General features: G+C 36.5%; 3 protein-coding genes across 5 annotated transcripts; all 3 read right to left on the bottom strand.

Moving 5' to 3' along the window:
* Positions 1-924: 924 nt before the first annotated feature.
* On the bottom strand, positions 925-5,251 carry LOC110667652 (uncharacterized). Of its 2 annotated transcripts, none has more exons than XM_058146520.1 (6): positions 4,865-5,251; positions 3,832-4,417; positions 3,036-3,623; positions 1,889-2,940; positions 1,494-1,784; positions 925-1,328 (listed from the first exon to the last, which is right to left on the bottom strand). In XM_058146520.1, exons 1-5 carry the CDS (start codon positions 4,976-4,978, stop codon positions 1,710-1,712), a joined length of 2,415 nt encoding a protein of 804 aa, XP_058002503.1. In that variant the 5' UTR covers positions 4,979-5,251; the 3' UTR covers positions 925-1,328; positions 1,494-1,709. The 2 variants fall into 2 exon arrangements, with proteins under 2 accessions (XP_058002503.1, XP_058002502.1); XM_058146519.1 differs by having other exon boundaries at positions 926-1,328; positions 1,494-1,787.
* A 1,112-nt stretch (positions 5,252-6,363) lies between these two features.
* On the bottom strand, positions 6,364-13,325 carry LOC131168931 (uncharacterized protein At1g51745-like). The gene is made up of 4 exons (XM_058146518.1): positions 12,605-13,325; positions 9,907-10,469; positions 9,439-9,738; positions 6,364-8,296 (listed from the first exon to the last, which is right to left on the bottom strand). Exons 1-4 carry the CDS (start codon positions 12,784-12,786, stop codon positions 7,032-7,034), a joined length of 2,310 nt encoding a protein of 769 aa, XP_058002501.1. The 5' UTR covers positions 12,787-13,325; the 3' UTR covers positions 6,364-7,031.
* A 944-nt stretch (positions 13,326-14,269) lies between these two features.
* On the bottom strand, positions 14,270-20,949 carry LOC110667687 (phospholipid scramblase family protein C343.06c). 2 transcript variants are annotated; one of them, XM_021828607.2, is made up of 12 exons: positions 20,802-20,949; positions 19,923-20,586; positions 19,206-19,292; positions 17,919-17,960; positions 17,779-17,823; positions 16,652-16,717; positions 16,488-16,544; positions 16,317-16,378; positions 16,130-16,250; positions 15,033-15,110; positions 14,811-14,917; positions 14,270-14,573 (listed from the first exon to the last, which is right to left on the bottom strand). In XM_021828607.2, the coding sequence occupies exons 2-12, from the start codon at positions 20,562-20,564 to the stop codon at positions 14,543-14,545; spliced, it is 1,338 nt and encodes a 445-aa protein (XP_021684299.2). In that variant the 5' UTR covers positions 20,565-20,586; positions 20,802-20,949; the 3' UTR covers positions 14,270-14,542. The 2 variants fall into 2 exon arrangements, with proteins under 2 accessions (XP_021684299.2, XP_058002499.1); XM_058146516.1 differs by lacking the exons at positions 14,270-14,573; positions 14,811-14,917; positions 15,033-15,110 and adding an exon at positions 15,149-15,333.
* Between the last annotated feature and the right edge of the window lie 138 nt (positions 20,950-21,087).

Genomic DNA, 21,087 nt, shown 5'->3' with positions numbered 1-21,087 from the left:
TTAACACTTGATGGTAATCTTAGGCCTAGCCTGTAGGAATCAGGAAGAATACATGAGAGGACTGGATCACCATGAGCGCTACTCTTGCTTTTCCGGTGGCCTACCCTTGACATCCCAGACAAGTACATGTAAAAAGTTTCCAAGAAATGTTCATAGTAGTCATTCAAAACCATTAATTTGTCTAAAATTGAAACTAATCCCTATACTTCCATTTATTTTGGGGAAAATATTTTTTTAAAAAATAATTTTTATAATTTTTACCGTTTAAGGTATTAAAAAATAATTTTTATAATTTTTTAGCATTTCAGACATTTGAAAAATATTAATGAAAAATATTTTTTTAGAAAAAAAAATTGAAGAAAATAATTTTTTTTAAAAAATAAATTTTTAAATTTTAATAATTTTATTTAAATATTCAATTAGTCTAACTATGACTAGAATACGAGATTTTACCGTTCTAAAAAGAGTAGCATTGCTTTTTTTTTTTTTCCCTTATAATTCTTGATTTTTTTTTTTCTTATTTTAAGGGTTTGTGTGAAAAGTGAGTTCCAACCATAATATGTTGAAGGAGAAACTTCAAGGGTTGCAACTCACTCCAGAATTCTACTTAGGGATGTAGAAATTAAAGGACTAGAACTGCCTCTTTTTTGGGAAAACAAAAGGAGAAAAATCTGTTTATTTCTTTAATGAGACACATGAGATGACTAAACTTCCTCTTTGGCAGTTTTCATTCTATGGGTTGGATCTCTTCTGTTATGGGTTGGTTTTCCAGTATAGGGTTTCTGCTTTCATTATATTTCTGTTTCTTTTCTGGCACAAGCAAATGGATTTAAGCTTTTTCAATTTCATACATATATAAGGAAAAGAAAAGAAAAGAAAAGAAAAGATGAAATTATCAAGATTTTACTAAGCAAGTCCTCTAAAAAAGTTATGTTAAAAGAAAGATAAGCAATTTAGTTTTTGTGTCACAAGCAATTATGCTTCGTCTGCATCGTGCATGTTGCATTTTTAATGTATCAGAAGAAAGAAAAATGAGCAAACAAGAAAAGGTAGCTAGAAAGCATACACGACCACCGCCTTCACCGCCAACGATGCCTTTAGTTTCCAGCGGAGCTGAGGCAGAACCTTATTCCCGTCATCATCATCCACAACAAGGTTATCATGGAAGTTATGATTTCTCCAACTGCGATCATGATTTTGTGATACCTCAGGATCAAAAGTTACTTGCTGAACTTGTAAATAATATGTTTTCACGTGTTTGGCCATGCCTGAAGTAACGCTTGAAGAGACAGTTGCATGCTTTTTTTTTCTTGGGTCTCCACTGGTCTCTGATAATCAGAAATAAAAGTTGAAGAAGGTTATGAGAATGACCGGAAGGTCATATACAGGATTAATTAGGAACAAATTTATCTTGCTAGAATTCCATATTATGATGGTTCTTTCATCATAATTGTATTCTTTAAGTTAGCTAGAAGATTGGCCAATAGCCTTACCTTTTTATTTTTTTGAATTGGATTTGAACTTAAGCCCCCATAACTCCAGTTTTTCCATTATGTCGCCATTCTCTGTGGAATCATTTAAAATCTTTCCATATTCTGTCTTTATTCAATCATAATAAGCAAAATGTTGGGTATTATTACTCATTCAGTCTTTCTCATATCACTCTGGTATGCACACATGTGCTATCTGCAATTTAATGTCAAAGCGTCTCAGTTCTTGTTTTCTGGTTCACCAGCAGCTCTACAATTCTCTGTCAGTGCCTGCAAAGCTGGTCTAGTTCCCACCTGCTGTACATAGAACATGCTTTAGGTTTATCACGATGCAACACACTAATTTGACAAGTTCTTAAAAGACTAGCTAAAGAATAAGGACATATTGGTGTCATTACCTTTGAGACATTTCTAGCCTCCTTGGCAATCTGCAGTTCTTTCAGCATCTTAGTTAGCTTTCTTAGGCTAAAGTCCTCATATTTCTCTTCATTAACAACCTTCTTCACTTTATCTTTGTTAGGCTCTATTTTTCTGCCACTGTTGTCAATGTTCTCCTTGTTGATGTCTGCATAGATGATCTTCTGAATTGTTGTCTGTTTCTTAGTAGAAGATTTCCTTGTTGATTCATTTGGCAGAGGAGACTGAACCTGAATTATGTTGGCTGCAAATGGTGAGGAGATCATCATGCCACATGTGAATTGATCTCTAGAAACAACAGGTTGATAGGGACACATTTGCTTTGAGGAAGTTGGCGACTTGTTTAATGTTTGAATGCATTTGTATGCAGCCGCAGCAAATTCTTGTTCTGGAATCACATGGTCATCAACCAAAGGAACTTCAGCAAATTCTTGTTCTGGAATCACATGGTCAGCAACTTCACTGTCTGAAGAAGCCATAACACAACAGAAAGGGCTTTTCTGGACTATCATGTCAGATTCTTTAGCTTCAATTACATTAACATCATCAATATTATACTCATTTGCCAAGTTATCTGAAGCTTCCTTGCATTTTTCATACTGGAGAATGAACCCAGGGCTTCGAGGTTCCTTTCTGCTCTCTGACTTCTCATGATCACCTTGTGGAAGAAGTGGAGCCTTCTCTTGGATTTTTTCTGTATTGTTATTTTCTTGAACTTCAAGTGATCCATTGCCATCACAATCTTCCTCAGTAGCAGCATCTGGATGCAGATCATTAATGTCATGATGCTCATTCTCCATCAAATTCATTTCAGAGCTTTTGTCCACAGTTTCAGATACCTCAGGGGTCAATGAATCGATGACCTCAACTGAAACTTCATATGGAATATTAACAATTGTTTCCATGAATAAAACAGAATTGTCATCAGACACTTCTACAATCAAAGAATCTTTATTGCCATTCAATTCTTTTTCAATTTCTGGATTCAATGCAGCATTCAAAGTCTCAGAGTTTTCAGTTATCACATCTGGTCCTGAACACAGCACATTAAAATGACTTGTAAATAAAAAAGAACAAGGAAATCTAGAATGTGGTTCTACAAGAACTGGAAAGAGGAAAATAACGTACCTTTCTCATCCATGGAATCACAATTCATATCTACTGCCTTTTCTGAGGTTTCCACTAGCAGAAAAAATGATTCTTCTGAACTATTACTATTGTTTTCATCGTCTTTTCCAAATCCTGAATCATTATCCAACTTAGTGCAAGACTCATAACCTACTTCCATTTTCACACTGCAATAAACCACTTCATTATCATTTATCTTTTCATCCTCTTGAAGTTTATTTTCACTTTCACTCTTTAGCAACTGATCTGTGTTCTGGCAAAGAACGACTGAACCCACTTCATGGTTATTACTATTTTTGTGGTCATGAAGTTCATTCTTCATTTCACTTCTATTCTCTGGAGGTAAATCCAAGTTTTGGAGGGAGACTACCGAGTTATCCATTTCATGGTCATCAGTCTTGTCCTCTTGAAATTCATGCTTCATTTCACTTTGATTCTCTAGAGAATGCTCCAAGTTCTGCCATGAAAGAACTTCTGAACCATCCCCTTCCTGGTCATTACTCTTGTTGCCCCCTTGAAGCTTCATTCCACTTTCATTCTCTAACGACTCATCTATATTTTGGCATGAAAGAAGTTGGGAATCACATCCTGCGTGCATTAATGTCAGAACTCAGAACCTAAAAACCAAAACACAATAAAATAGATACTTAAAATTATTTTCCTACTACACTTGATAAATGAATTCTAGTGTTGTCAGTTATTTATTTTTTCCACGATTTACCTGGAAACTAATCGTAATCTAGCGGAAAAACGCAAAAGAAAGTTACAATTCTTGGACAATAACACAAACACATACCAGGCACATCATTCTTCTGTTCAACTTCCTTAGTTTTCTCACACAATCCCTCAATCTTCACAGCTTCAACTCTCCTTTTCTCCAAGCTCAACTCTGCCATGCTTTTCTCCAACAATCTCACTGACTGCCTTGTAGCGTACACTGTCTGAACCGATTTCTCATCCTTCTGACCCTCAATTTTCCTCCTAGTTGAAACTGCTGGAGTCTTACTTCGGGAGGTTCGTATTGCTGGAGTCTCTGGCACATCACTTTTCTCTTGACCTACTAGTTTCTCATCCTCCCCAACTTCCATCAATTGGGCATCCATTTTTCGGGTTGCTGAAGCAGCTGGTGCCCTTCTCCTGGTGGTGGTCATTGCTGGAGTCTCCGGTAGGTTAACATTCTTGTTTTCTTGCTCAGGCTCTTCAGCAACCATTCTTCTTGTTGCATGGCGAGTACGAGTCTTGGGTTGTGAACTTTCAGGCTCAACATTAATAGGTTTTCTCCAAGTTGAAGTTCTGCATGCAGTTCGAGGCTCCGCATTTTTAGTTTTCTCCGGTGATTCCTGAGGATCGGATCTGGTGTTGAATTCATCAAGTCGTTCCACCTGGAAGGAGGGGAATTGAATATATCGGTGTAAATCAATAATTCAAAACTACAAGGCACACCCAAGCGTTCTTTCATGTTCTTCTGAATCTTCTCAATGTTACAGATGGCAATCCAACAAATTTTGAGTAGAATTCTCACAAGAATAAAAGATTTTATGGAAAAACATCATTACACAAAGAATCAAATTTCTAGAAATCACAAATTTTGTTTTTACTTGCTTTACTTTCTTAATTTCTCAGCAACCAGCAGGCTAGATTTATTATATCAATGTATCCAATAACTTCTTCATTGATATATTATAATAATTCAAAAATAACCATTGATAGAATGATAATCAAGATCTAGTAACTCTCAGATTTCTGACATTTTCATGTGTTACCTTATGACTTCTCAGTAATCAACAGAAACATGAAATGAGTACTCAAGGATTAAAAGCAAACATTACCTTCTCAAGAGCTTTGAGAGCATCGGCCATGGCGACATTGGTCATGTTTGCTGGGATCTTGTTCTTCTTGCAGAGAGCTTGGAGCTCTTTCCTTGCAAGACTGTGAAAATCCATTTCCGATCGGAGAATGACAAATATGTAACGAGATGTTTTCTGGTAGTGAAAGACTGTTGCTTTCTTTTTCTTGTCGATAGTGGGAGGGAGAAGTAGGGATACATATATGTATATATATGTATCTGGTGATAAAGTTGGAGGTGTTTCAGAGAGACAAACGTTGGAGAAACCCTAGAACCTATGACCGTTGGCGCGTGGATTTGAAATTTGAATTTAGGATGGGGTATTCATTTTCATTGGAGAATTTATGCCCCATATTTTTCCGAGGGTTGGAAATTTTCAGATTTATTTGTTTTGATAAATATTATTTTGAATATATATATATATATATATATATATATATATATATGCGCGCGTTTGTGTGCCTGTGTTTATTTTTTCATTATTAAGGCTAATGCCTAATAGGGCAAATTTTATGAATTTACCATTTTTTGAAGTGATAATGGGCCCAATGGCCCTAGAAGAATTTCCCCAGACAAAAGAAGAAGTTTATAGGCTGCCATGAAATTCCATTTCTTAATGTTTGCCTTCGTTGTTGAATTTTGCCATTAAATTTGGTTTTTAGTTTTATAATTCATTATCTTTTTTTTTATTCTAATTATTTCTAAATTAATTTGAATAATAAATTTGATAATTTTATGATTAAAATTATAAAATTCATAATTTAGGTTATTGCAAATCGAATTCTATTATTTAAAATGTTATAATGCCACTTCAAATACTTGGGCTTGATTTGAAAGTCCTCCCTTGCCACATTTTTCCGATGTAAATTTATTATTATTATTTTTTTATTTAGCCACAATTTAAATTCTTACAATGACTCTAATACCACTAAATTTTTCACTGAATTAAAATTCATTAAAACATATAATTTTAATCGCTCACACAATAAATATTAAAAATAATTGGAAATTTTTATTTATACCCCACAATGCATAACTAAAGACGCAAAAAATGAAAGAAAATGGGGAAACCCACTTGCCATCTGCTAGATAAAATGCCACCGAGAAAGTTCATAAATGGTTGTTCTGAATCTGAATTCTTAAAGATGGCTAACAGAGATTGAAATGAGTAAGAAAACAATGAAGAATAGAAGATGTAGTAATCTAGAACAGGTATTTGTTCAATAAAAAGTACTTGTTCAATCCAAAGAATTATCATCTCTTCCAACAGCTTTCAACAAAGAAAGATGAAATCCAGAATTTTGAGAACGCAGATCAGAGGATAAAATATGCTTTTCACTACATCACATCTGCTAAGCTTAAACATATATGGCAAAACAGTAAGCAAAAATATCAATGGAAAGAAGGATAAGCAAAACATTAAGCAGCCATGATAGGTTACCGGAATACAAGCACTATCAAAAGCAAATCCCACAGGAACAATAACCTACAATTTAAATTCTTCATTTGTAACATGTAATCTTTTTTGGGAGTTTTGCATTTTGTGCATCATATAGCATATTTGTTACCCCTACACAGAGTACTTATTCTACAGAAGCACAATGGCCAAAGCAGGATGCCATAGCTCTCATCAGTCCACCTAATGATTGATTAAATGAAACTATAAATACAAAATGAAAGTCCACATCGATCCCCACTGTACCAGATTTCTCTATACTTCTCTTTTTTTTTTTATAAAAAAAATAAATAAATAAAAAGAAAACCTAAAAACATGTAAACATGAACTCATATGGAAATAAAAATATACATAAATCTATCCGAATATCAAACTGCCTGCTTCTATCGGTAATAACCAGTGATTACCTTCTTTTCTGTCTAATGAAAGCTTTTCCTTCAGTACCTTGCACACCAATATCTGGCAACACTAAAATCATAACAATCATATGTTGAACATGTTCCCCGTATATAGATCACCCATGGTTACCTGCTTCATTTAATGTTCAATTAAAAGGTAAACGAGTCCTCACACAGGCAATGCCAACAAAGCATAAAGGTTTGGGTGCAGAATACTTTTTGTCAGGAGGAAATTAGCAGCAATTATTGCATCTGCAGTATTAGTTAACAATCCCATATAGTTTGGTACACGCTAACTATGATGGTTGTCTCTCTGCATCCCTGTTTGAGATAACCGCTTTACATGCTGCTTTCAATGGTGGTCTATTGATCTTCTCAAGTAACCTACTGAAGACTAATTTTACAGGTATACAAGCAACTGTGGTTGGCCTAGATGTCTCAGGTTTGATAAGCCCATCCATTTGACTAGTACTGGTATAATGTAAGGGCTTACTTCTGAAATTCTGTTGAACAGCAATTGAAGACAGGGTTCTTGTTTTTTGGTTAGATGATAAGCATGCTTTCTTAGCCAGCTTTCTTGGGAATTTCCTATCCATTGAAGGCCGAGAAATGTGGGGAAGGCTCTTCCGTACCAAGCTTGCCTTGTGACTGAAACTCCCTACACTAGACTTCCTAAATGGCGACCGTCCTTCTTGATCTATGAATGGAGGATCCTCAGCATCGTCAGCACCCAATACTAATGATAAATGAGGGCGTGGGACCCTAAAGTTGGTCCTTCGAGCAGTCCTCCAAGCTGGTGGAAGTGAAGTATTTCCATCATGTTCAACTGCTTCATTGCCATGATAATCACTTGTAGAAATAAGAGTTTCTGATGAACCATCTTCCAGGGCTTCAATTTGTATTGGATGACCTATAATTGCCTGCCCATTTAACTTGCTCATAAGAGAAACAATAGGAACACGTTCTTTTTGATAGCTCGCTTGGACCTTTACATCCACATCAACCAACATGGACCTTGCCCTTCCACCATATGGATGACGTCCAAAAACTATTGGATTGAAGTGTTCTGCCCTGTCCTCCCAATGTCCTATAAAAGCAGGACCATCTTCCCAAGCCATGCCCCTCCTATCAATAATATTATGACCAGTATTATTTCTACCTTTGGATGCATACCTGGATGCATATGAATAATGTCCATTATCCAGGCCAACCATCTGTGTCTGAATATATTTTCTGCCCAAATCACCATCATCAAAACCATATGACCTTTGACCCAAAGTACCCTTTATCCCTTGGTAGGTTCCATGAAAAGGACCATTTAAAAGTTTTCCCTCAGCTCCATCCACAGACTTTTTTGTAAGGTGCCGAATATTTCTTTTCCCTTTCAATTGCCATTTGGACACTGCCTCGTTAGCAAGAAATGGATCATCAGGATAAAGATGGGACATTTCACCAGAAAATGCTAATTCATCAGCGTCCTCACTGCTTGTACTTCCATGTTCTCCTGGTGCTTCAGGTTGTCTCAGGGCATTCCGTTCAGCTTCCGTAGGCATAGAAGTACCTGAACAGACAAGCACAGACGCTAATGAGACCTAAATAAATAAATTTTTGAAAAGAAAAAGATGCATAAAATTAAAATGAACAAGCTAAAACAAAATCCTGCATAACAAATCAAATTTAAAAATGAAAAAACAGCAGTAAAGACCACAAACATTTTCATGAATATAAACACAACAATCTCTGTAATTACTGCACCCCTGCGTCCACAGAATGTGAAAGGACCATATTTTACCCAAAGAAAAAAACGCAACAACTGAGAGGAGGGCCACTAGATCCATAAAATGTGCAAATTAGTAAAATTAAGGTCCTAGCAAACAACAGCAAAGCAATTACATTACTTGTGTTGCAACATCAATGGTACTAAAAAAATCATGTAGAAATCCACAACCACTAATGCTAGCTCATGCTTATCCCACGTCCCAGACCTTAAAAGGGATGGGAGAAAAGGAAGGAAAGGGAAAAGAGAGAGCCTGGAGAAGGAACCTAACCAAATACCAAGAAGAAAAATGAAAAGAAGATAATGAAACAAGTTTCCAGCTCAAAATTACAATAGAATGCCTACTTAAAATGTAAGTGCAGTTGTAGTTTCCATGTTGATCCCGTTCTTTTCCTTAATGTTTCATGTAGCTATTCCCCGCTAAATAACAAATGCAAAAAAATGCTCAAGTTCAAACATAAAAAAACATAAAAAAATTAAGTGACAGAATCTCCACTAATTTCATATTATTTCTAGAGTGAAGAACATTTTATGCATTATGAAAATACGTGCCTTCCCATTTGCATCAAAAGCAATACGCAAAGAGAAAAGTATAGGCACCTTAAATTAATGTAACTACTTAATTCATTACTGAAAAAAAAAAGGAGGGAAAAACGCAGGAGAAGAAGGGTGCTTGGCATAGTAACATTTTACATGGCTAGGAATATTGTTCACTACCAGCTCAAAAATTACATTCAGGAATCCAAAATTAGAAAAAATAACCAGCAAATATAGTGAAGTTCTGAAATAGAACAGACATTATCAGCCATGAAGCAAAACAATTGATATCTCAAACACATGCAGCACTAAAGATAAATAAAGCAATCAATTTGTCACTCAATGGAAAATGATGACAATGACACATATAGGAACAGTAAATACTTGACCTGGAAAAACAGTCATTTTTCCAGCCACATCTGGTTCAGTCTCAGAAGAATCAGACTCAGACTCAAAAGAGTCAGTTTCGGAAGAGTCAGATTCAACATTTTCCATAAAACCAGAAGAAGAGTTCTGTTCATTCAAGGAACTATCATGAGGATGGCCACCATCATCTTCAAACTGGGAAGACAACATGTTAATCTGGTTTGGAGGAAGTTCTTTATCATCCAAAGAATCACTAGACTCAGCTGGTAAGTGAACATTTCTACTTCTCTTGGCCAGGGAAATAGCCCCTATCTCATCCACTCCTGAAATAAGTAGACACAACACCACAGTCAGATTGCAATAAATGAGTGACTTCCAATTTTGCCCTATTATGCAATATTTGAACAAGAGACTGGCTCCTGTCATGTCTCTTGACCAAAATTTTCATAGTCAATCCTCATATGACCTCTTTTTGTATAAAGAATGTTTACCATTTGCATGATTTGTTCTTTCCATGTTAGGGGCACCAACAGGATGAGCTTGAAAGTGATTATCTGCCATAGGTATCACAGAACTATCTGAATCAACAGATGATGGAAGCTTTCGCTTTAAAGGAGCAGTTCTGAGCCCAAAATCCCGCAATCCTCTCATCCGTGGTGTTGCTTCAGAATGATCATCTTCTGAGATTAGCAGATTTCCATCCTTGGCTTTCAAGGGATTGCCAATAATCTCATCTTTGATACCCGTATTCAATTTGGCATTTCCAGGTTTTCCACTATTATTTGCCAAACTTTCTGAAGCAATACCAGACTCCTTCTTTGTAGGCCCAGATGATTTACTTCTTTGGTGATCAGCAGCTGCACTTTTTCCTTGTTTTTTCAACAGTTGTTTTTCAAGCTCAAGTGCATGAAGAATTGCATCTTCTCGACGTGCATATTTTTCTCTTTTTTTTATTGGCATGCCCTGGGCTGATTCAGCCCTTTCAATGCAATCATCAAACTCACCACATCGAAATGCCTTAACACGCTTAGATTTTTCTAAATTGTACCAGTCCCTGAAGAAGTACCAGAATTTTTTTTTTTCATTACTAAAAGCATGCTTCAAATGAACCAGAATAAGGAAGTAATGTCCATAAAGATGAAAAATAAGTAACTTGAAATAAAAAGTAACATTTTGTTCCAACGTTTTTCAGGGAGAAACATGGGAGAAAATACTCGAACATCAATATATCCAATAGGTGTAGCATATCAAGAGAAGACTTATCTCTCCAACAGATTACTTTTCATTCTTCCCATTTTTTCATCTTACATATAAAAACCATAGGAAAGACCAAAAAAGTGAAGTGCAATCCTTATCACAGGGCATAAAACAGAAATATCACAAAATAAAATATCATGTTTAATACCTCAAGATACTATAAAACGTGAGAAAGAAGAAGAAAAATATAGGCTAAACCAAGAGCCATGAATATAATGTCTTCAAGTCAATATCGCTTGTATGCAGGTAAGAAAGAATTCCATTATCTCTCAATCAAATACACTTGATTAACAGCAAAGGAATTGCTCTTCAAGCCAACTTATTTTTTAGTCCAATTCTAAATCCAGATAAGTAAGCTACAAGTATAAAAAAAATCTCAATTATCTTGTATATTAGAAATGCATAATCCAGTAGGAAAGTGCTCTTGTATGTTATGTTTACCAAAAAAAATAAAAGAAGGAGGAGGGTGTGGGGTGGCGGGGGTGTGTTGGGGGTGGGGTGAGGAAAGGGGAGGTAAGAGGGCAACCAATTCTTACCCAATAAGACTATCGATTTCATGCATTGCACATCACATTTATCTTCTAAATTAATCTTGTATACACATGGTGGAAGACATGACCACAGTGCAAGTAGGTGATTAAGAAACAATACAGTGCAACTAGGTGATTAAGAAAACCATGTCCATTTCTGTAATCAGTGAGGTTATAAGCTTGCTGCAGTGTCTACTTATATTACACTCAATTTCTGCTTTGGGAAAAACCTCAGGTTCAAGGCTGAACACTAAGTCTAGCACCTCTATCGTGGTCAGATGGGCAATGTAACTGAGGTGTGTGCCTTATTGCCGAGACCTGCACCTTTTATAGGCACAAGGTGTGTCCCTCTACATTTTATGTGCCACCATTTATTTTTTCTATTAACTTGATGTAATTTAATTTATACTATTGATATAAGGTTGCGTATTAGTAAATGGAGTATTGTCATACAAGCAATGAAAGTAAAAGTAACAAAACAAGAACAGAGACAAGGACTGGATAACATCGGAGAAAAAGAGAAGAACAAACAATAGTTCTACCAAAAAGCAAGAAAAAGAATAGAGGAGAACAAGATGACCCTCCCTCCAAATACCATTTCCATATTCCCAGCTAAAGAGTCTCCTCTCTCTCTCTCTCTCTCTCTCTCTCTCTCTCTCTCTCTCATTCTTCTATTTTCCCTCACCCTCTCCATCATCTTCTCCTCCCCCGGCGCCGCCCGCTCCCCGCCGCCCCCCCCCCCCCCCCAACTCCTCTCCTCTTCCTCTTTTCTCTCTTTCCCTCTACTCTTCCTCTCTCTTTCTCTTGTCATGTTTTTTCCCTTTCTTTCACCTGTTTCTTCCTTTCTTTCATTACTTTATCCAACTGAATTCTAAGAAGCCTAGAATATTGGTGTCCCTCACTACTAAGGAGATAAGAACTCATTTTTAATATTTTCTTCCTCTATCTTCGTTAGCCCTTTACCTTGGTATAAAATTTTGGTATAGAATATTAATTTTTGTCTTACAAATTTATGTTGTTAATTTTGAATTTTCTAACAAATTTCTCTGCTTTGCATCTCATCTCTCAAAGGTACAGCAAAATTGTCAAAGGACATAACACTCTGCTACATTTACAGAGGCAAACCCAACAATAGACCTATCACTTGCCCAAAGGAAAAAAAGAAATGTCATGAACAATACTAGTAACAGCTTCGGCATCCATTTGTCCGTATACATATGTAATAGAATATGTCGTTGCAAATACAAATGCACCCTCTAAAGCCAGAATATCAAATACTTCTCAATCCAAAAGGTTTGGACAAGTAAAAGAAGTGAACCAGAGATTTGGTAAATGATAGATATCGTATTAAAATAAGATATAAAAAAAAAGGTCAACGGCAAGCATAGATAATAAGACGTACACACTAGCGTCTTCTCTTCCAAGGAGCTTGACCGGAGTCCCTGTTCGGGGAGAAGTGAGATTACACTCTGCCAGCTCGTCAGGGCCCAGTATCTTCCCCGGCCACCACGAGCCGTTCCTCCTCCTCACCCAAACGATCGGTCCTATACCACAATCAGCCGCACCGGATCCCGAACCCCCCATCGCCACTCTCTCTCTCTCTCTCTCTCTTAATATTGGCAAACAAGGGCACGCCCGCCCGCGAGCGCGCTCTCTATTTCAATTTCTTTAGAGTGAAATTCAGCCCCCAGCGAAGAAAAGAGAAAAGCGGAGGAACCGAAAACAAGCGTGAGCGGATGATCTGCACGGAGGGAAAATAACTTCCATTCAGATTTGGGGATTTTTCATTTTCATTTATATGTTTCTAGGGTTTTGTCTCTGTTTCAATTTGATGATTGTCCTCTCTCTCTCTCTCTCTCACACACACACTCTCTAGAAGCTTCGGAGACTATGAGACAGTCGGCGTCGGCGGGTCCGCTAGGGGCCGTGGTGGTGGAGATTGGCAGTAAAGGAGGTTTGAATCTTCGTTAATATGGTTGGGCGGTTGTTTGGTTACAGAGACGAACGGGGTTGGTTATAGTATTTGTTTGGGTATGGAAGGGAACGAACCAGTGGACGATGTGAAGAAGAGTGGTAGCTCACTGATTTACACGCGGACAACTCGCACGAGTCATTCAAGGTCCAATGCCTAACGCGTGCTCCTCATGCCTTTATGTTCATTGCCATTTGGGCCCCCATGGGTCTCCTTTTCACATCCACATCCACCAGAAGGTAAATTTTCAAAGCTGATATCACCGTCGAACTTGCCAGGGCCGGTTTGGATCGGAATGACTTTGAACTATTCGATTAATTTGGTTTAATGTGAATTTTTCATTAAAAAACTCATCATTAAATTTAATTAAATCAAAATTAAATTAAAATTAAAAAATTTAGTAATTTCAAATCAAAATTATTAATTCTAAATTGATTCAGCAGTCACAGGTTATTCTTCTGCAAGTTGCCTAATTTTTCTAGTCTTCATTTCTTTGTTTTTCTTTTGGTGTCCATTCAACCAAGTCAGTTATGTTTCTTTGTCAAACTCGATGAGAAAATCGTGCCAATGTACCCTTGACAACTTTTAATCAAAGTGTTAGTTGAATTTTAACGTCATTATTAAAATCTTACACATTGACTTAAAGCAGCAATGCAGGGAAGCAGACATGATTTTGGACTGAAAACCCCAAATTTCGATTTAAAGATTAATATTAATCAAGACCAAATGATTCTAATTTTAACTTCAATTCAATTCTGATTAAATTTAATGGTTAATTTAAAAAAATGAAAAAACCAATTTCAATCCAATTTAAAGATGATTTTTTTATTAATTTAAATTTAATCGATTTCATTTCTTAATTGAATCCATATGATTTCCAACCAAACGGTGATCATAACTATAGAGAAGATTCCCTGTACACCTACATATTTGACTTAATCATGCTAGTTTCAAGTTTTTCCATAACTGTGACCTCAAGTAGTGGTCCTTCCAAGTTCAGATTTTACTGCTAGTTGTCCTCTCCATTTTTATTTTGGGTTGATATTTTTCAGTGGAAATGTGGATTGAACATTATGGATGGTGACCATGCTAGACTTTTGCAGACAGAAGAAATAAGGGGATTGGGTGGGGGAGAGGCTAGTGTCAAAATATACATCATCTCGGAGCAAATTAGTTAGTGTCTTTACTCCTGGAGGAGATAGCAGAAAGAAATCATCCTTTAAAACCACCTGTAGACACCGGTGAACAAACAGAAAACAATAGCCGAGACCTTAGAAGAACTTCTTGCTGAAGTTTACAACTTAAAGCCCTCAAGGGTGGGGGCAAAAAGCAAATTTATGGGATTCAGCTAATGCAGCAAATTGATATCTACTCGTCAACTGCAACGAAAGGGATTCCCCTGACAATGTAAAGTATGTTATTATTTTATGCCTGAACTAAATTAGGAGATAAAGAAAGTACATTATCAAGCAGAAAATGAAGTGAACAGAAACATCAGATAGCACTGCTGGGATGGATGGAAGCAGCTAAGCAGCCAAGACTTGGAGAAAACCAGAAATCACAAATTTGTTTTGTAGCTGTTGTGAAGACAACTGAACGTTAATATGATTTTAGGAAGTTCAGTAAACAAGCTTACCAGCCACCGTGCCTTGAAAAATAGTCATTATCTAAAGAAATGGCAAGAGCAACAGCTACAGCCCTCTCTGATAATGTCAAAGGACGGGCAACTTCCAAATCATGAATCTAAAATAGAAAAAGCAAAACATCATAGAGAAGAACAAGTCACCAAAAGAATATAGAATATCACGTACAAAAGGTAGAAACCAAAGAAATTTCACTTTCTGATTGGAAATTTTACCGCTGCAGCGTGAGCACTCTTGGAACTGGGATCAGAACTACCAAATCGTATCACATACTGACCAGCATCAGTAAAGATCTGCACGTATTTGGGAACCCAAAAGAGAATTATAAAAATTGCCTTTCCATCTTGCAATTGATGCAATTATAATGTTCACCAGCCTTGTCCCCCTGTTTTAACACAACTCTTTGGTGATAACAATATCTGTTCTAATCCAGAGAGGCAGACCTCTAATTTCTCCTTCCCTAACCAAATATGACTCTCATTTATTTATTTAGTCACAATTCAGTTCTCCAGGGTCCTGCATGTTGAGGAACCACAAAAATCAATTTGACACAAGGTGGCTGAACTCTACATTGGTTACAGTATAGAAGGCAAGGTCCCACAAAGGAATAGCTAAGCAGTAGCATGATGAAAGATTAAGACCTTTGCTTGGCACAATAATAAATAAGGCAAAGTACAAAAAAGTATCATGTGATTTAACACATTTTCAAGTTTGGGCATGTGTTTTGTTTCTTGACAATCATGTACCTTATTTTTGCCCCATCAATTAAAAAGGGATAAAACTCAAACGCTGTCAGCTCAAATTAGACGGTGTTAAGGGATTTCTCCCTTTTGCTAATGGAGCAAAATATAGGGCACGTGTTTATCAAGAAATAAAACACAGGCCCAAACTAAAATACACTAAACAACAACGTATTTTTTTGTTCTTTGCCCTAGTTAATATCCAATGATAAGTCCTATCATTACCATCTCAACTGGATATCAGTTCTGAAAATTGACTCCTTATATCTATGAATTGTACAACCCAATTAATCAAATTCCTTTTACCATCATTTTTTGTTGCTTCTGTCTTCAATTAATATCTCAGACAACTTTCACAAACAGAGCAAGCTTGAAGAATCAAAACAATGATAACAAACAAAACAGAATAACTTTTAATGTCCAGTGACGTCTAAAACCAAGTGAAATGCAAACCATTAATTCTTAGAAGCAGGTATTTTACCACAAACATTTCTAAGTTATACAAGTCAGGAATGAACAAAAAATGCACAAGAATCATTTATTGATACTATGTCACAAAGAAAAGAGACAACCTCAAATCCAAAACCCCTCCAATCCCGATCTATTTGAGCCACAACTTCCCCATTAATATCCTTCAACGTAAATGTCCAATTCCAAAGTCCAGGATTTTCAACCACAGCAAATTGCTTATTTCTGCAAACAACACTGTTAGCTTAAATACCCCAAAATGAAAGCAAAACCAAGGCATCCTGAAATTACCCAAGGTACAAATCATATATTCTCCTCCAAAGATGCCATCGTCTATGAACCACACCAACTTCCTAAAATGAAGCATATATTGGACACTGTCAGGAACTGGACCGCAATTTACATGCTCAAAGATTCACAACACATTGCTATTAAAACCACAAGCATTTAAAACTTACATACTTTACCATTAATCTCTGCATAAATTGAGCTGGTTATCCACCAAAATGGCCTCCGAACCTAGATGAATTGAAACAGAGCCGTATAATGAATCAGCAAACTATTCAAAACTTAAGCGCCAGCAAGTTGCTACATAGTTCAAAAAGGAATCAGCATGAAGTCCTCACCCTAAACAGCTCATTACCCATAGCATCAGTTATGTAAGCAACAAAAGGGCGCCTCAGACGAAGCAACTGCAAAAAGCACAAAAGGCATCTGAGTATAAGTATTTATGTAATCAATAGCAACTTGAATGAGAAAGATGACAAATCCCCATGCAATAATGCTGGACATAAAAAAAAAAAGTATAACAATCAAACATTTGCTCATTATGCTTATTTCCTTCCAGTACGTAATATCGTGTTGGTACCTACATAGTAAATAATATGCCCAAACAAATTTCAAAATTCCACTGTGAATACCTGTAATCATTTATAAGAGGCTTATCAACAAAATATCCTGGTTCAGTTTCATGTACTGGAAAAATCAACTCTGTTACGCCTTAATATCCAGTTGTCATTCCATCAAAAAGACATTCTTCACTGAGCCTACAATTATAACGGGTTCCCATATCTCTAACACAGCCCCTAGTGTGAAATGCCCACTTGATGTGAATGCACGGACAAGTACAAGTCAATCTCTATCATGTGTTGATTAATTAATAACAACAAAGCATCCAATGTTCAAACTCAAGACCACTTGGACTAAGAACATCTAATGCCATAAAAAAATACCACCAACCCCAAAGGCTCTAGCTTCTGTGAGGCAGCTATTTTTATTCAGTTATTTGATTCTCCAACATTCACCCTCAAACATGGACCCAAATTTTCACCTCCCTTAATGAGTTCAAACACATGGAAACCAGAAGGCCGGTTCATCCGGCCTGGGTGATTAGGGTGAACAAGGACCTCTTGCATTTTTATAGTAAAGACCCAGTCAGGTTGTTAAACTTATAGTGAGGTCCAAGAATGGGTTTTTATGTCTCTAATAAGCATTACAGAGCTCAAATCAAATTACTGGTTAAGAAGGAACCTTAGTCTACAGAAAGCAATGGTTTTCAATGTTGCATTTCAAAATAATCAGGCATTAATTGGTAAAAGAAAAGCAAGTTGCATGTAGGATACCAAACATTCCATGGAATTATTGCTATAGGTTGGCAATTATAAGAAAAATATTGTATCACAACGAGGGAATAACAGATAACCTCACAATATCAAACAAGGGAAAGGACATCAATTTTGCAAATGATGCATACCTGCCTAGCAATTACATTACTCTGCTCACGAATAAAACCCACAGGCTGCAAAGGGAACATAGAGAATTCAAAGTGTACAATGATCAATCATCCTGTTGAAACCAATTTTCATTTGTGGAAGAATAGGGGTTAATACTCACAGACTGCGGGTAGCACACATCTACTACTGCATAACGGTTTTCCTGCAGTATGAAAAAAAAAATCAATACGGGAAAGAAAAACCTATGAAAACACATCCTAAAAGAAAGGAATCTAGGTCAAGAATTCCACCATGAAAAACATGCAACAAATTCATTAATAATTAGGCTGCCCCACTTAAGAGTTGTTCAAGAATTGTAGCATTAAGTTTCATGGTGTTTTGCCTTAGGATCAATTAGCTCTTTACAACATAAGAAATCTTGTAACATTAGTCCAACTGAGACAATCAAAGAGAAAAATGTAAGCATGATGAGAAAAACAACATACAAATACAGCTTCACAGTTCACAATCATCCAATTCCAACCACAACATCAACCATTTGAGCTCTTAACATTGCTTCTAATATTTATGGTGCTGACTTGTGAAAAATGAGTAAATGCAGAATGAAAGTTCCAGAAATACAAAAAACACAGAAGGTAGACACATGGTTTTTCCATGCAGATATTTAAAGACTTATTTTTATCTCCTAATTACAGGCATATTTTGGAAAAGTATGAAGGTAAAATTATTAAATGCAGTTACAAGATCTAAACTTCAGAAATATGGTTCTTTCTTCTCTCAATGAGTGTTCAAAAATTGTAATAGTACTGCTTGTAGAAGCTATTTTTTCCCTTTTTATCCCTAATTATCTAATACAATTGAATATGGATTTCAATTTCCAAACCTTAAACTACTCTCATTCCAAAAATCTCTAAAAATCTTAAATTTAACTTTAAATAGCCCAAGATTTTTCTCCTTTAACATTATAAATAATAGACAATGCACATTAGGATGAGATAGATACAAGATAACCAATCACGACGCAAATAGCCAGGACTTATTCCAATGCATAACTTCAACTACATGGTGTTATCAATGCTACATTTTCAAACAAGAGTAGAGGTGACAACAAGATGTTAAATGCAACATCAGAAAAATAAAGCATCATTTGCATTCTTCATCAATACTTCAAAAGTTTGAGTATAGCAACCAAACATACAACAATTAGCTAATGACAGTTTCTTAATTTTTGAATTAGTGAAGGAGTCAAACACCCACAACTCAGACAGTTCAAGCCAAAAGTGGGGGAAAAAAACCCTAAACATTTCAAAGTTAAACACAATAAAATATATATGTTGACATTTCGCCAATGTAAAACAGAATAAAAAGGGTCACTCAATGCACAAAGCATCCCCACACTTGTGGGCTCACTTGTATGAGGAAAAAAGCTGGAGTATTGAAGGATCACCTGCTCAAAACCAAGTACTAGATTCGCCCACTCTATATCCCTAGTAATCAGCAAGTTTGACCTGGCAAGAAGAGGTGCAACCAAGGCCTGTAAAAGTCAGGAAATGGAGAGGACGTCAGTTACATGAACTTATGAAACCAGCCAAAGTTTCGTTGTTAGGGCTCGTAACCCCAATTGCATTCAGGCATTCAGCAGATACTTTATATTTATTTCTTTGAGGTTGACATTGACAACTCCAACATTCTAAGAAAGAAATCCATTTTATTTTTCAGAGAGATTGGAAACAAGCAAGTTACAACTAGAACTTAAAATGGGGAAAAAAAGTAGAGATACTGGCCGTATGGCCTGATGCACATTATTCAGTTATTTCTTCAGGTGCCATCATCATCTACGTCACATTCAGAAACAATGGTTGAAGGCCAGAACTGCTTGCGACTTGTCTATGTTGTTTGAGTAATATGCAAGCATTACAAATAATTTGAGAGGAAATTTTTAGTAATTACAAAATGATCATTAAGTTGAAGAAGTTCTTTAGACTTTTTTTTTATATGAAGCAGTCCAGCCATGATGTGTTATGGATAATCTTTGAGTTACAAACCTTATTTTCTCATGCCTTTCCCCTCTATTTGCATTACAGTAAAAGCCAAAAAATTATTATAAATTAGATGTTATATTTTGACAAAACAATCCAGCAGCAAAACAAAGATTTAAACTCACTTCCTCTGGAGAAGCTGGCTTCAGAAGACCAGAGACGGATTGGCTAGGAGGAGGTTGCTTCAGAACTCTTTTTCCATGGTCGTAAGATCTTTCTTCTGTCGAAGTTCCACCCGAAAACAGTCTTCCAATTGAATGTAAGAAGGATCGATACTGATTATATGCCACATTACCATAATTGTCATACTTAGCCATCTCATTACCATAATTGTCATACTTAGCCATCTTTCTTCTTCTTTTCTTTCTAGATTTTTCCATTTTCCTATCTGCAATCCAAAGCTGAGCAAGGAAATCTCTACTCAAATGAGGATCATTCTCCACACCATGTGCAAATCCACGAGAGGCACTCATTCTGCCCTTTTTCAACCCAACGGAACTTCTCTCAAAAGAAGGAGAAAGCCCATATTTGGATAACACATTTCTTGCTAAAATCAACCTTTGCTGAGGGTCAACATCTGCAGCCCACAAATCATTCTTTTCTGCCGGCAACCATCCTCTCTGAGGCTGCAAGCAATAGATACTTCGAGCCCTTTCAATGCTAGGGTTACCATATTGATGTTGCTTACTAAACAACGACACCCCAAGATCAGAGACTGTGATTTTGTTACACTTGGCAAAGAAACGATAACGCTTTATCCAACTCATCTAAAACCAATCGTGGCAATGCCTACACAAATCAAAATTTAATAGCGTCTTAAATTTTTCTCATCGATATCACATTGAATTAAGCATTAACAACACATTTCCTATCTTCTTTTCCTCCGATTTCCCAGTAACCAAACAGAAAACAACATAAACAGATTAAAAAAAAACTCTTAATTGCAATAAAATAAAATCAGAATCAATTTCGTTTTCTGAACTGAAAAGAGGAAGTATCCTTACTGCTTCTTTCTCTGAGCTCTGTGTACTGTGCTCTTCTTCCTCTCTCGGCTTCTCGGTCAATCTATTTTTATGGGTGTAATCTGGTGTGGGCGTCACCATCATCCGCATTTAAAACGGCCAATAGCCCACGGGCCATGGGTATTTGTTTTTCTCCCCTAGGTAAAAAGCTGCGATGATTCTGCGACAAGTCGTTTTTTCTCCTGTCTTCAAGTCATGGAGAGGACTTCCATTGACCATCCGACGGCCTGTAGTTTAGAAAGCGAAACATGATACGTAACTCCAACAG

This window comes from Hevea brasiliensis, chromosome 5, assembly GCF_030052815.1.
Source record: "Hevea brasiliensis isolate MT/VB/25A 57/8 chromosome 5, ASM3005281v1, whole genome shotgun sequence".
Classification (NCBI taxonomy): domain Eukaryota; kingdom Viridiplantae; phylum Streptophyta; class Magnoliopsida; order Malpighiales; family Euphorbiaceae; genus Hevea; species Hevea brasiliensis.
The sequence above is the reverse complement of the archived record's forward strand: the minus strand, read 5'-3'. Positions and strand labels throughout refer to the sequence as shown.